Source organism: Topomyia yanbarensis, chromosome 2, assembly GCF_030247195.1.
Source record: "Topomyia yanbarensis strain Yona2022 chromosome 2, ASM3024719v1, whole genome shotgun sequence".
Taxonomy (NCBI): Eukaryota; Metazoa; Arthropoda; class Insecta; order Diptera; family Culicidae; genus Topomyia; species Topomyia yanbarensis.
The window spans coordinates 301435685-301452384 of NC_080671.1; the positions used below are offsets into that span (position 1 = coordinate 301435685).

At 36.9% G+C, this 16700-nt stretch overlaps 1 protein-coding gene across 2 annotated transcripts in view; it reads left to right on the forward strand.

The window, feature by feature from the left end:
- The window catches only part of LOC131683385 (abnormal cell migration protein 10), a 164597-nt gene that overhangs the window by 109275 nt on the left and 38622 nt on the right, over positions 1-16700 (forward strand). Inside the window, exon 1 of one of the 2 annotated variants that reach the window (XM_058965311.1) lies at positions 674-1141. The exons of the other annotated variant lie outside the window; for it this stretch is intronic. Coding sequence (XP_058821294.1) covers positions 1088-1141 — 54 coding nt within the window. The 5' untranslated portion in view covers positions 674-1087. Of the gene's footprint in view, positions 1-673; positions 1142-16700 lie in introns of those variants that run through there. 2 annotated transcript variants of the gene reach the window in all.

Genomic DNA, 16700 nt, shown 5'->3' on the forward strand with positions numbered 1-16700 from the left:
CGATGTGGCTCAAGTGGTGACCCTCAACACCACTGCTATATATCTACTGCTATATGCCATACAACAGTCTGCAAAAGTTTTAGGTGTATTGATTTTGTGAGTGAATTATGCTGCTATCTGTCAAGGGAATGAATATTATTTGATAAACATCTAGGATATCATAGCATGATCAGGAGGGCGTAGCTCGGGACAATTTTTATGAAGGATGAGGCCGAGGATGAGTCATCGTTGCAGTATTTTGAGACGTCCCAAGAGATGAGGCCAATGTACAGTTGCAGCAAAATTTTACCTTTCCAGACATGATGTATTGTTTGATGTCGAAACCAGCAAAAGCATCATAACCCGAAGGAAAATATTTTGTCTGAAAACATATGGCTAGTTTAGAGCTTCAATCAGTTGATGCAATGTGGGTGCAGTCGAGGGATGCATTACTTCAGAGCCAGTGCATCCAGAACGAATTTCAAGCTGTGTTTGTTCACTCACACTGGCATGTAGCCGCGGGTGTCCAGTATACCTTCCATTTCTTGCATTTCTTTGTGTCTCACCAAGTCGATTCGGTACTGAGGACAGCCGTTTGTAGTTGTGAACGGATCAAAATCATACCTTTTAATGGCTCTCTCATATATACATATTTGGAATGAAGTTTTATGTTCTGAAAGTATAATTCTTCCATTCATTTAGTCTAGTGTGTGGTGTTGTTGTGTAAAAACCGCGAGTGCTGGCGGAGTGGTACATTCAGCGCGATTTCGGCTCGAGTGTTCTTGCTTGATAGTTGCGAGTGAAGCTATTGCTCTCTATCTGCAAAGTGTGGTGTGCATGTGTTTTCTTATGGGTGGATTTGTTGCCGAGAAGAATGGAATGTTTTTAGTGCTTATAAACATAATAATCAATAGATTGTTGAAAAATGGTCGAAATGAACTTGCGTATGGTCCATTCGTTAAGCATTAAGTGAAGTGAAGTGGAAAATTATAATTGTACAATAAAGAAAGCAATGCTAAACATCGTACTGATAAGAAGACCTCATTAATTCTTGGAATATTCTGGATTGGCGAATAGAAATAATTATTTCCAGTAGCAGCTGTCGAGAATGGATTACAGCTGGTCGGACTATGATTCAGCATCGACATACTCTTGTGAATCCGTAAGTTATCTTTGGAACACACTTGATTCGCTCGCTCACATCTAACCAGCAATTCTTTGTGTAACTCTCTGTGATTATTGTCGACATAATGGAGGTTGTGGGTGTTGAAAAATGTAATGAAAAATCATCCAAGATTTGAGAAGAACTGGAAGTGCAGCTAAAATTTCGACAGAACTCGGTTAGGGTATGATCCAATTTTTCTGCAGTACGACATAATGGCGACTCTTATTGGTGGTGGTGCAAAGAGCAGATTAAATTTACGAATGAAGGAAAATAATTATCCATTTGAATGCTAGCTTTTATTCAGATTGTGGTTTGGTACGCTTGCGATGAACATCTGCGAACAAGCAGTCACGATTTTTCTGGTGACAGGGTTAGGGCGGAACTATTCTGCGTGGACTGCTGGCTTTCTTATTTTTTGTGCGTATTTACCTCAAAATAGATAAGATAGTGCGCGGAGGTCCAGCGGCAATAACCAGTTCAAAGCAACTACGGCATATCAAAAAAGGTTTCAAATATTGTGCTTGCTGGAACAGCGGCTTTGAAATCAAAACCACAAGAGCGCACAGTATAAATTGAAAGTAACCATTGCTACCCTGAATGACGTGCGGTTTTGGAACGAGTAGCACCGCGTAAACATCGAAATTCATGCTTTTCGTTATGTGAGCTGCAAAATGAGAAAGCAGAGCGAGTGGGTGAGCGATGGATGCTCAGATAGATGCGTACTTTTCAATATGAAAATATAAAATGGATTGGAACGCTGCTTGCTTTTTATACTTTGAAATGGAAAATCGTATTCGAATTGAAATTGTTTTCAAATGCGTTCCCAAGGAGGCACAAAACCTGTGAACACGATAGTTTTACATATGTCTTGCACACTGGAAAATGCAAGTGTCATTTTGATAATAAATACGAGTTCATTTTCAAGATACATAAGCGTTGGTCTATACGCTTGGCCACCGTGACAGGCGTTGATTCATTTTTTTTGGTGAATTCACACGTTCGGAACACTTGAAATGCTCTTATTGTATATGAATGGCGTGGAAACATCTCCATACAATTCATATCAAACTTATTTTGATGCCATGCTAAGGTTGACCAGAGGATGGAGATTGGTTAGATGAAACGGGTAAGATTGTCGTGACATCAGGTCTCCTATTCCCCTGTCGTCATACATCATCACAAAATATAAAACTCCCCTCCCCCATATAATGCTACGCAAATACAAAATACATAACTCTCATCCCCTTATAATGCTACGTCATTTATGGATACCCTAAGTAGCATACAAAAAATAAATTTTCTCGTGCTGATCATTTTCATTTCGCTTACATGTTTGCAATGTAAAATTATGTGACTTGTTTTTTATTGACACAAACACTTTAGCAAACTTGATTGAAATAGTGGCAAAAAAATCATTTGAATCTAGCCAAGTAAATATCGGCTAATGGTAAATGGTGTATGCAGACAAAATTGAAAGCTTTGTTCACACGTTCCGCTCTGCACGTCGTAGACGAATGCTTTAATTTTAATTTTAAGAAAAATCGATGAGCGTAAAAGACGTCGTGCATCATTTCACGGTCAATACACGTGTCCTGCTGCACTATTCGTCAATCTATCATAAAACTGTTTCTAGGTATTTATTCACTTTAGTGAGCAAAAGTTTTTTTTGAAAAGATAGTTTACATAGTTTATTGTTTATTGATGTTTAGTGCAGTAATAGTAAAATCACTGTAACTGTTATTAACAAAAGAATTCATATACTTTTGTTGGCACATGGTGCTGGTAAAATGCGTGATTTGTAGAGGATTGTTGTAATGATGAACTAACATGACGAACGCAAGATTAACAAAAATAAAGCAATGCCTATCGTCCCTGAAATAATGACTTGAAGATCGTTACAGCGATCATCTTTGTTTTTTATTTAGATTATGACGGTTTGACCCTTAAGTTCATTCGCCTCATATCATCCTTGTTATAATCAACTAATGTATACTAAAACTGCCTTCTACTAAAATTCAGCCAATTTCTTTTGGTTGGATGACAATAAAAAAAACCTTGCCCGTTAATAAATCGTTTGTGCAAACAAAACAAGAAGAACTGCACATGGCCAAAATATTGATAAGACTTGTTTGTGATATAGGCGTACTTCATAGTGTTTCTATCAGCTCCAACAAATTCCGCGGGGATTGTCTATATGAGCAGCTGCCGCTGCCACTTTCCCGTTTGTACTGTATAGAGGCAACTGTTTGAATTTATTATTTATTACACGCCAAAAGATGGCGGCTCGCTGATATTGGATGAAACGATTTCACTCGCAACCCGACTCTCTCGAGAAATTTTACGGCTTCGCCATCGTAGCACAGGATGGCTCTCTGCTAGCAATGTAGATAGAGCAATCCTTTAGGCAGCAAAGCGAGAAAAAAAAGAGTTGTTATGAATAATACAAATGTGATATATACTGAAGATTGATACTTACTGCAATTCCATTGTTCGTTTAAAGATTGCATTGATATATTATTGCGAATATTTACACTACTTCACAGCATTAGTGGTTTGCATTAGACAATACGTTTCCAGATGTAGTCAGTTTATGAATGGTTCTTTAGTGATATGTCCTCGCGTATTGGAGTGGCTAGAATGAAATGTCCATGTGCAAAACATACACGATTTGAGTGCGATTCACACTATAAAACAGCTACCGTCAACAGAATAGTAAGGGAACTGTGGATATGATTGTCAGAGGGAGGGAGGTAAGACGGACACATGATTATTTTGGGCATATAACTTTTAAAATTGTATGTGCATCCTATTATTATGAATATTCTTGATATATGGAGTATTTAATAGTCCTTGAAAAGTTCCACATGTAAAAAATTGAGCAAACGTTCAAAATCAGTAATGCATTTTCGTACGGTTGTAACTTTCAGATATTTAATTGTAAGGTTGGAAAAGATACAATTATTTGCGGAATTGTTCTCGTAATTTTAACAATAATCTACCTACACAGAAGCAACAGCTTTGTTGAAAAAAAACATAAGTAAATTAGCTTATGAGTGATTAAATGCGAACGATTTAAAATCATGTGTACTAGTGGGGTAAGATGGACAGTGTCCGATTGATTCATTATTATATCGTGTCGTGTAAAAAACACAAAATTAACGCCAAACGTGGATAACCGTTCAGCTTATTGAGGCTAAACATGTTATAGACTGCCGGATGTCCGGACTGCCGGAAAAGGTAGACGACTTCGCGCAGGCTCGTGTGCTTATAGCAGAAATAAGGGAGATTGGAGAATGATGACTCAAGATTGAGCATCTTGGATATCTGCAAAACATTCGGTCATGATTAAGAACAATGGGATCATTCGGATACGGTCACGGTCAGGATGATTCAAATTAAAAGATAAATATTCACTGTTAATTGAAGCATTGTGGTTTGATGGTTTGAAATGAGTGTACATATATCTCAATTTACAGATCGTTCATTAACTTCGCAGACCAAATCACGAAGTTTAGAAAATTTTAAATCAGCCTCTCCCTCGCAGAAATTTCGCAACCGCCACCCCCTTCCCCCCGCTTTCCACAAAAGTGGTAAATGTAGAATTTGTGAGAAGCACATTATGATGTTCACATGAAAAATCAGCTTGAGGTATTTAGAGGCTAATACATTAAATGTCCATAAAACACTTCAACTGCTTATTATCAGTAAATTTCTAAATACCCGAGTTAAACTGAATCAACAAACTCGAGTGTTAGCATGAATACATCCAGCTGAATCGAACCTGACCCATTCGATGGAAGATTTATTATTAGTTATACGTACGAGATGGAATAAAAACAGGCCAAAGATTATGTAGATTTTTGGGATAGCCACCCCGTTCCCCTTTCCTTGATAGATAAATGTCGACTATCAAGACCCCCCCCCCTCCTCCATCTTTATGTCAACGGAAGAACGATTTTTGAAAATACATTATTTGTTTATCCTCGAAATTCGTTTCCAAGTCATAATTTGTCGGAGTCGGCTCATATTGAGGTAGTTACATATATTCAACTACCGTTATGTGTCCGACGCGGTACCCGGGTACCTTTTTAAGTTTCAATTAATGAAATTTCCATGTTTTATCCATAGCTGGAAATTGAAACTTTGTGACATCTTTGAACTTCACTAAGTCAAGCTTTTGGGTTAATAACATTGTTGATTTAATAGGGGGAGTGAGGAGGGGCTCCTGATTTTTTTTAGTACGGAACAGGCCGACGTGGGTACCCGGGTACCCACAAAACTGAAATGCCAATAACTAAGGTAATTTCCAATCGATTTCGGTAATTTTGGGTGTTTGGATTCGAAAACTCATAAGCTTTTAGACTTGGCGAGAATGAATCGGGTTACTTCATTCGGTTCTCGGGAATCCGGATTTCTGGAAGCATGTGCCAGTGCTGGGATACTATTTGTGAATTTCAATGAAATACTAGCAACACGGGTATCAAAATTCCTTGAATTGCATCAGTAGGCTGTATCTCATTTGGTGATTTGACCCCGGAACGTATATTCCGGAGCAGGTTCCCGTGAGGGCCGTTAGTGGCCATTCCATTCAAATTCCAGTTTTCAAATTACCATAGAGTTCCGTGACAATAAATTACAGACTTCCGAAATAGTTTGAACAGTTTTGATACTCATATTGCTAGGACATCATTAAAATTTATAAATCATACCCTAGTACTGGAACATTACTCCGGAAAATCCGGATTACCAAGAACCAGATCCACTCATCCGGTTCAATTTTACAGAATCAAAAAGTGGACGAGTCTCTTTATCCAAAATATCTAAAAATGTCCAAATTGGTCAAAGGAAGCCATAGCTATGAGCATTTCAATTTGTGGGTACCCGGGTACCCACGTTGGCCTGGTAAAGGTGTTTTGTTGGACACATAACGGTTAAGGAACCTCCAATCTATAAGGAAACTTCCGTTAAGTTAGGTAAATAGTGATATTTTCAGGACTGATTATTATATTTCGAACCTGTTCGTTTCGCTCACTGTCTGAAAAGTTCAGATTTTTATTTACTTTATATTTCTTTCAAAAAAGATACCTATCGACTCTTCTAACATAATCCACCTGGACCCTCGAAAAACTACCTATGAAACTATAACAGAGTGTTTACTTGTGATTAAAACATACTTCTTTTTTATGTTTTTGAGCATACCCTTGACATGTCCGTCTTACCGCCAGTTTCACTACATCAACGTCACGTTACCTTTCCATCGGAATAAGCTGAATCCATTCTTCTGATCATTCGTGATTGGTTTCAATTTATACGCATTCCATCAACTGTAGGCCGAGTAAGTAATGAAATAGTGAGGCACCCTCCCTAATAGGGCCAAAATAGGCACTTTATCCTATATATATATATATATATATATATATATATATATATATATATATATATATATATATATATATATATATATATATATATATATATATATATATATATATATATATATATATATATATATATATATATATATATATATATATATATATATATATATATATATATATATATATATATATATATATATATATATATATATACATATATATATATATATATATATATATATATATATATATATATATATATATATATATATATATATATATATATATATATATATATATATATATATATATATATATATATATATATATATATATACATATATATATATATATATATATATATATATATATATATATATATATATATATATCCCATATATAGATTCTAGTTAGAATCGGTTGTGTCACTAGAGCCGGACTACGAATGGGAACCAACCAGAATTTCGGCACATTTCCGGTTCAACTTTATTGGGCAAATTGTGTTTGTTCCAGTACCAGGGGAAAGGGACCATTCATAATTAACGTAACGTCTTAAGGGGAGGGGTGGGGGTGTTCGACAGATTGTGTCATATGGGTGAGGGGGAGTAACCTAGAACGTTACGTAACATGTTTTTACGGTTGTAAATTTTTGAAGAGAATTTGTTACGTAATAGGGAAGGGGGGTTAAGAAAATTTGTGATAATTTGTTACATGGGGTTAGGGGGAGTCAATTTTTGGCAATTTTGCGTTACGTTATTTATGAATCGTCTCAAAGTGGAAGGAGCAAGCAGGGAGAATATCGTCCCTGTACTCTCTTCTCTTTTTTCTTCTAGTAGCAAACCAGAGTAAAAAGAAGCAAACATTGTTTGCTCCTGTTTACTACGGATCAGCTTCCCTGTACTGGAACAAACCTATTAATTCGACCAGTAACTAGCATGAAAACAGTATCGCTTTGCATTCTGTAGAAGTTATAATCTCTTTTTATCAAAAATCACAAAAAAGATGTTGATATAAATATCTAAGCACCATCGTTGTCACGTTATAACGAATTGTTTACTGTTTTATTCTATACTTTGGTTGACCTACTGTTGTATGTGCTGGAAAAGTATAAATGTAAATTACATTTTATCGTTCAACTGGAGCTGAAGAGAATGTTAGAAAATGCCTAGATAATTAGACAATGCGTTCGGAGACGTTTGACATAAATATATTATAAGAAGCGTTACCCACAATCCGGAGGACCGCTAATGGGAGGTATTATTCTATTGTCCACAACTGCCACTTACTCCAGTTCCAAAAGCGAACAGCACTGAGACCGAAATTCTAAACATACCATTGCCACTCGAATTGAATTTCATCAAATGTTCTGTCCGTACTTTGACAGGCAGACGCATGCGCATGAGACAAGCAGGGTTCCGAGGCAACTGTAGGAAAGAGTGATCCATTTAGCATTCCACGCATTCGGGAATAATGCTCAGCCGGGATTTCTTGCGCGATTGGATTTAATTCGAGTTTCGCTGTCCGCTTCTCTTGGAAAGGGAATGCATTTTCCGCCCTACATGGAGATGTTGGAATTTTGATGCAGCCACTTTGCAGCTATCCGACACAATATAATGCTTTCATACACTCTCGCAGTACTTCACTTAGTCTTCTTCGTGGCGAATGGTTTCGGTGTCAGAATCGGAGATGCGTGATGCTTCTGCTACCGGTATCCGCTTGAACATCTATAACAAGACGATGCAACAGCATAACATTACATTCCTTCTCCTGTTTAGGATTCCATGCTAAGCGTATGTTCCTGCACAGAATGAAATACGTTGCTTGTCTTGTCTGATGAAAAAAAGGCTGGTTCGATCATTACATTGAACTGTGAAGCATAAAAATAACCTTCTAATAAAAACCTCACACTTGGAATTTTATGCAATTTCTGGGGTTCTCTTGTGAGCTCCTGGCGGATTTGGGCGCACCAGCAAGTTTGATTTATTTTCAAGCAAATTATTCAAAACTTTGAAACTCGATAGGAACAGAAAGTTGCTCAAATCAGCAATTAAGCTGGCTGTTATTGCGCGCATTGTTTGTACATTTGTGCTTGCGGCGATATTCATGCAAATGAGCAGCTTTGCATAAGCACAGCGAGGGCAAAACTCGGATACGAGCGTTTCTAAATGGAACTAGCAATATTCGTATGGGGCGCATAGATGTGGAGCAAACGTAAACAGTTTTGTTGACATTTCGCAAGAAAGTTCATTGTGCTAGCTTCGTGTTTATCGATGCTTAAGGTGTTAGTATTCTCTGGTTAATCAAGACTATTTCAAGTACATTCATTTTTCACCATGCATAAGACCTCTAATGATATGATTTTATAAATTCATCAGACACCATATAGCAACAAAATGTTCCACATTGTAAGAAATTTTGGATTGATTTTTTTTGCTGTTTAGCAGTACTCACCGATATTTTGGCTGCTTCGTGTGTGCAGAAGTACTGTGCGCGAAAGTAAAAATATTTATGATGTTTTATTGGGTCACCACCGCAACTTGCGGCTATTAATCGCCTTTTTATGCGCTAGGCTTATAAACTCTTCAGTCACATGATTTTTTCCGCCCTCCTTCGTGTAGAGCAAGCACCTTGGTTACTTTAAGCAGTCTTTTGCAATGTAACCCTTTCGCCGCATTTTCTGCACTGCTAAGAAGCCCATGCATTTGAAGCACGCATGCATCTCTCTATTTGCTTGATAATTCAAGAAACAGCCTTCATTGAACATACTAACCACCAAACCTTGCCGGTCTGATACGACGAAATGTAACATGAGGTGACATATGGGAAAGGGGGTGTAAGCTAGAACGTCGCGTAACATATTTTTCCAAAGAAAAAACATTTTTAAAGGTTTTGTTTCATACTAGGAGAGGAAGGGATAAAGAAATTTGCGACAATCTGCTACATGGGAGGAGGCAGTCAATTTAGAGCAATTTTCGCGTTAAGTAATTTAAGACTAGTCCCCTGCCATTGGTGCATCTCCAAGATCACATTATTACTTCAGTGCACTTCTAAACTTGTTTTCGTTTAATTTCAAATTTATGTTTTATGTTAGGTTTATCAATGTTTGGCATGACTGAGTATATTTGGTTTTATAATTATTTTTATCAAGCAATTGTAATTTTACAAAATTGACGGTTTATAAGAGTACTTCAACCACTTTATGCCCTGCCCATGTTGTTTATAAACAACAAAGTTTTCAATCTCCATAACATTAAATTTAGGCATGATTTGCTCACAAAATCAAGTAATATTTATGACTGTGGCTATTACATTTTGTTTGAGCTCCAATAGTATCACCCCTAGATCAGACGGTATTGTAATTAGTATGATTGGATCTTTTTTGAAAACTGATAAAAAACTCTCAATTTACACTGTTTCCACTAGTTTTAATGCAATTGGATAATTTTAAATATTCTAGGAGAAGTGCGCGCTAGAAAAAAGTTGGACATGAAAGGGTTCAAGAAACTTCCATACAATTAAACTTTAAAACAAATTCATGGCATTCTTATGGTCAAGCTGAATTAGTTTTAATCTGGGACGGGACGTGCAAAGTGTAAAATAAGTTAATGTCACCGCGAGCCGGTAATAGCCTGTCATTGCGAACCGGACCTTTCTTGAAGATTTTCATGTTTTTTGAAATGGACAGTATCTGGACAGTATCGCAATATTCTGGCTGTACACGAGATTTTTTTAAAATAAATTTTACAAGTTGTTTAGATGTATGTATATGTACTGCAATAAATATGCAAAATGCAAGGACGGCATGTGCAATTTTATTATTATGCTCAATAGTTATGGTTAATGTTGTTATACACAAATTTTATAATCGATAACATAATTCATGTTATGTTTGAGCTATATCATATTCGGCAAAAATCTGTACCTCATCGGCACAGCACATCATCGACATTTGCTTGAAATTATTTTACAAGCGTATTTTTCTCTGCTGAATAGCATCAATATCGGGAAGGAAAAGAAGACCTTCTTCACATGTCCCGTCCCAGGTTTTAATAGGATCTTATTGTAGGTTCAGTTGAAATTATTGAAAAGTATTAGCATAATTGATGATTTTTACCCCTTTGACAAATGAATTACAATAAAAAAAATTTTCCGATCGACTGGACTGATTGAAAAACATTTCTGGACAAGGAACTTAAATGTGACTCTTTTACCAAGTGCTTCGTAACTAATTTTCGACAATTGGCATATGGTATATCTTTAATGGCACATTAGGTTTGTTCCAGTACACGCTTTTGCTCTCTGTTGCTCCGGGGAAAAACTTACGCTATTAGGTAAGTTAGGGCAGGGTTGAGTGTCCTTTAAAATTGATCTTGCCGTGATTTTTCGATCAGAATGCTATGCTGTTGTTCACTGTAGGTTCTTTCATCAGGTTGAAGAGCTTCTCGCTTTTATGGGTTGATGGGTTGGGCAACTATTCTCTACATCTTAACCTTAACCTTAATTCTGAATCGATTCTCACTTTCCGAAAAAAAATCAGCGAATGTCATTTCTTCTTTCACCTCGACATTCAATGCATCAGCCTTAGTTTTTAAGGCCTGGGTATCATCTACCTTCTGTACCTTCGGCTTCGCTTTATGGTTTACGAATGTTTGATTCCTTACTTTAGATCATTTTCTTGATCCGTCTTCGTTTTTATCTATTGTTTCTCTCCGGATATCCCCTTTTCCTTTTCTTCTATTGTGAATTTCTGCAACCCTTCTACGTCGCCTGTGCATTGGCGAAAAGTTTCGAGCTTACCCAGAGGCCTGCCAAGATTTTACCGGGCGGAAACAGCTGTGCTCCTCGCGGGTATTTGCTGGTCGTGCGGTATCCGGTAAGCGGAAATATCTCGAAGTATTTCAACAAAGAATTGACCCACTCAATTTCTGTTCTCGTGTCGTAAGAGGTGACTAACAACAGATGTGGCTGTGGTCCACTAGGCGGCTGATAACAGTCTATTATCTTTCTCTGGACAAAACCAGTCTAGAGGTCGTGTGACATCCGACGGGTTGAAGTATCTCTGTCAAGAATTGATCTACTGGGTTCCTGCTTCCATGTTGTACTAAGCGCTGTAAACAGGAGTCCTCAAGTCGAGGTATTTTTCCATGTTGACTGAATGACTGGCATGACTAAAATACAGAGTGTCATGGGTCTAACCCTTCCTGTGCTAAGCGAATCTCTCACATAGTAGACGGACACCATCCTCATGCCAAGAAGCGTATCGTATTTTAAAGAAAATTGATCAAGGAGTCTAGAAAAATAGTAATTTTTGAGTACAGTGTTGCCAAATATACAATATTTCCAGTTCAAAATCAAAACTGATTTTTTATCCCAATACATATATTTTTATTTCAAAATGATTTACGTCATTGTGTTCCTCAGACATTTGTGCACAACTTCTAATACTTTAATATAACGCGAGTCAATCCCAAAATACAGTGATTTAAAAAAAACTCACAATTGTTCATCACGCTTCCCGCTATATCTCAGTAAATAAGCAGAACTTCGAAATTCTGATAACTACTTTTTGTGGAGATTTTTCAGATATAGTATAGCATATCTAACTCAGTTTATCCCAAAATGGCATTTATCACAAGATACCACGACTGCGACGATATGACGCTGTCCCTCGTTGTTTACCTCAAATACTGTAAAATGCTGTAAAATTTTTCGATAATGTCTGAAATGAGCTTTCAGTATATGTATAGACATTGCGCCTAACCACTAAGGAAAGTAGGTATAAGTTTGCGTACAATTCATAATGCAAAAATAGTCATCTATTGTTTTTATTTCTGGAATTCACTTCGAAGCAAGAAAATCTTTTTTTGTGTATATCTTCAATACAGGAGATATTTATATCGGCTAATCGCCTGAAGAATTTTGAAAATTTCTTTTTGAATATGGTGTACGTGTTAAAGTGAAACAGCTGATGTATTGAGCCTGAAAAATTAGGATAAGAGCAAAGACTACATATTAAGAAGACTGATATCGTTTTCCTTCCACCATATAAAAGAGAAACAAGAGATGTTATAGCGCCTCTATTGAAGGAAGGTTGGAAGCTTCATGTAAAAGTGCATTTTTTTTTATTCGTTTGTTTGACACGGCTCATAGCGGTAGCTTAACGGAGCCATGGATCTTTTATACGTTTACAATACATGTAAAAAAGCAAACAAGAATTAATTAATTGGATCTCGTGCGCGCAACTTTTTATTGCGAGCGGAGACCTTCTTTCGCGAGGTCTGTTGGCAAACAGCGTCAGGGGGTCATTTAATTCTCTCTTGTTTTTTACCTCCCGGTCGAAGCTGGCTTTGTTCCGGGATCAGATGTTCTCCCTTGCTTCTTGCACTTATTGTTGATCAGTGTAAATCCATCGTCATTGTTACTGCATTCGTTGCCGATGTTGCTTACAGTTGGTTTTGGGGTGCTGGATGATTCTTTTGCGGTTGTCATTATGGTCTGAACAGCTGCCACAAATTTGGCCACCGTTTGTGGTTCAGGCATTGGTATTGAAAACTCTGTTTTATTTCATTTTCCTCTGCATCTTCCGCGCAAGGTTGTCTATGATGAGCTGTCTGATTACAATACTTGCACGTAGGATTTTGCCCCTCATGGGTGCATAGCGTAGTTTGCATAATTGTAGTTCCGTGAGTTTTAAGTTTTATTGCCAAGTAGGAGGGAATAGGCCTTTCAACCCGCATCCTCACTACAAAAACGCCGTTAGGAGTACCCGGGAAGAAGTATCCAAGTATCAGGTGTAACGGATTCTACTTCTCCGTATTGCGACATGCATTTTGCAATTGGCTCAGGAGGGGTACGAGGTGATAGGTCATATAACCTTACATCTATATAATCATTCTCAATATATACGGGAATCTAAATTCCAACGTTGTCACTTTCAACCACGTGTTTTAAGTTGTTTTTCAAAACGAAACGCTCGGCTTGTGCTAACGTGTTGAATGATATTAACACTACATTGCGAAGATGATGATACTGAAGGTACAAGACTTCCGCAAGCCTAAGTTGTATTTTTACCTTCAAAAGGTATTCCACTTCACTAAAACTCGGTCGTTTTAAACAAAATTTAAAGTCAACGACCGCAGCGTTGGGTCGGAGTAGAGCTTTTTCGTCAACTTTACTCATGATGACAAGAATAATCCGATATTTCCTTTGCATAATGCACACTAGATCGAGAGTCCTGTTGTTCACTTGGCTCGGTTGTACGTCTGACTGCTAAAAGTGTATATGTGTGTGTGATCACTATGAGAAGTAGTACCTTCACCCGCAAGTGGCGTTGCTGTTACTGTCTCCAGATTCTGGACAGCTTTGCCAGTCTTCTTGATATGCAGTCTTCGGTAAGAGTCAATTAATATACAGTTTTATTAAAAAGAAGTTCAGCACGTTCTTAAAGGATTTGTGAAGTAATTGAATTTTCATATGATTGCTTATTTTCTGGCGTACCGTCAACTTACCCCATCCACACCACCAATTTACTCGAGGTCGGAGTAATTTGGAGGGATCTCCGCGTCACATATTTATACCTATAAAATTAGAACAATGCATCAAACACTAATAAAATTCTGAGATGTTTCTAGTAGTCTGGCCACTTTTATGCAACGCGTTATATTTTGCGCGATCAACCTTAATGTAAAAAATAAAAATTGAAAGTAGCAGTAAACTTTCACCCGGCTCCCCTACCCGAAAGGGAAAAATGACAATTTCCGAAAGTTGTTGAAAGCAGATACTATTTTGTTTCTAACAAATTTCACCTTTAATCTATTATGCAATCAAATTGATATACCAGATAAAAGTCTAGTACCTTGATGATTCCGATTGTGGGAAACAGCATTTGCATTTCTGGATAGAATCTAATGCAATGCCATTAATATGGAACAAATAAAAAGTGGAATGAAATTATTTGATGAACATTTGCAATAGCTCAATCCAACATTTTGTTCATTTACCTGATTTCCTTTTAACTGATAATATTTCCCAACCTTTTTTATGATATTTACAGGTTTTGTTTAACATGTAGTTCTCAGTTTTGTAATTGTTCATGATTGTTTGTTTGCCCATTGAGACTTTAACCAATTATTCATAATCTTTTTGATGTGTTGGAAATGTGAGGAACTTATTTCTAAGAATAATCAATTAACTGAGAACAATAATACTTTATATAAAAACAATACTAAAAGCTGTCAAAATGTTCGTTAAACGAGAGTACGTTAATTTAAAAAACATATCTCGCAACGACTGGCTTTCAGGATTTATTAGAAAGGCGAGAGTGTTTTTTTAGAAGACGAGATATGGAAAATATACTTATTTGAAGAAAGTTTATTATGAAGTCATGAGAATTAGAAATCTTTAAACAAATAATAAATAAATATGAAATGATTCCCACTGAGTGTGGGTTTTAAGTCACCACCATAATAACACATCACATTTGATCTGTGGAGCGGGTCCCGGTTGTCCATTCATGCCTTTAACATAGTTTGTAATGCTGTCTAGTTAGCTTATCACTATTCAATGGACACCATCCTCATGCCAAGAAGCGTATCGTGTATATACTATATAAGAATTTCAAGCGATAATCGTACGGCACATGTTCACTGTGGGCGCAGTAGTTGATTCAATGATCGTATCATTTTCTACGTCGTTTCACGCTTCACAGAGGAGACGATCAGCGTGATGTTTGGAAAGTAGGCCCGCCTCTCTGGACACTAGATTTATTTGTGTACTTAATAAAATGCAATATTTGGGGGTTCGACTGGTTGGAATATGCTCGTTGTTGAATAACACTATCCTACAAACAAAACAACAACTTAAGTGTTCTGAAACCGTAATTTGTTTGTCTGAAAGTAGATAGTAGTTGGATTCTCCAACGGCTACGCTTGCCGTAAAAATTTATACACAGTAGACATTTGTCATGGAGAGTGTGTGCTATGGGTTGGAGATTATATGCCCGCCAGCTGGCGCATCTGTACAAATTGTGTTTTACTCCTATTTCGTTGAATGTCTCTGTAACGCGCGAAGGATATTACCCAGTGCATTATAAATTACATTCACCATTACCGGAGCACGCTGCAAATTGTGTATCTTTAAAGTGTAATATTAAAGGGAAATAAATGATCGGAACCAGTTTTTTACGGTCAAAGCCGTCAACTTTGCAAATATATATTCTTCTGAGAAATTTTACATAAAGCTACTGATAAAGTAATGTTGGTGATCAAGCCTCCCTAAAGCAGTTATGGACAATTAAGTCTTAAAACAAATTTGGGTAAAGATTTGATACATTCAGCGAAGTTGTTAAAAATACAATTACAAAAATCTTGGTTGAAGATATGAAAGCAATATTTCAGTTTTCTTCAAATATGTAGACGAATTGTGTCAAATAACAAAATATACAGCAGCGTTGGATGAAAGTATGCAGCATTCTGAGACGAACCCTAGAACGCTTTATTGGGTACATGGCTATTTGTAATCCCTGTAATTCTGTTACGGTTTATTTGAATTGCACGCAATCTTTACCATAAATCAATTTGACCATTAAACTACCATTAAAGCAGGTGCAACCTATTTGTTTCACTTGACCAACTTTACTGCACCCGCTTAAAGTTTGGCTGGTATACAAATGTACCCCACAAAACCGTTTACGTTAGTGTTTTGTCGTGTTTACACAATTTGGAAAATTGAGTATATCTTTTTTTTATAAACTAAATATGGATAGGGTTACTGTGCCCTAATTCATCTTAGCGCCTATATTCATCCTACCCATTTGAACACATTAGTTAGAGCAGTATCTGCTCTCTCTATTCAACGCATTGGCTCAAATGGTAGGACGAATAAGGGTGCGTTGTACTCGGCTTTTCGCTTCGCTCAAGCGGGAGTATTTTACATTTTCCAGGCGAGATTTTTTATTGTACTGCTTCTTAGGAACGAAGCAAAGATGTTGATACCGATTTAAGAGCATTCCAATCAGTGAAAGCCGAGTTATCCGCGAAAGAGTGTGATATCCCGACTAATGAGATGAATAAGGGCTCGTCTACCCTACATAGTAAGCGAGAAACTTGTGTAAAATTGTATAAGCTTCAATATTGCTGCACAATAGAATTTGTTAATCGATATAAAAGAGCTATTATATC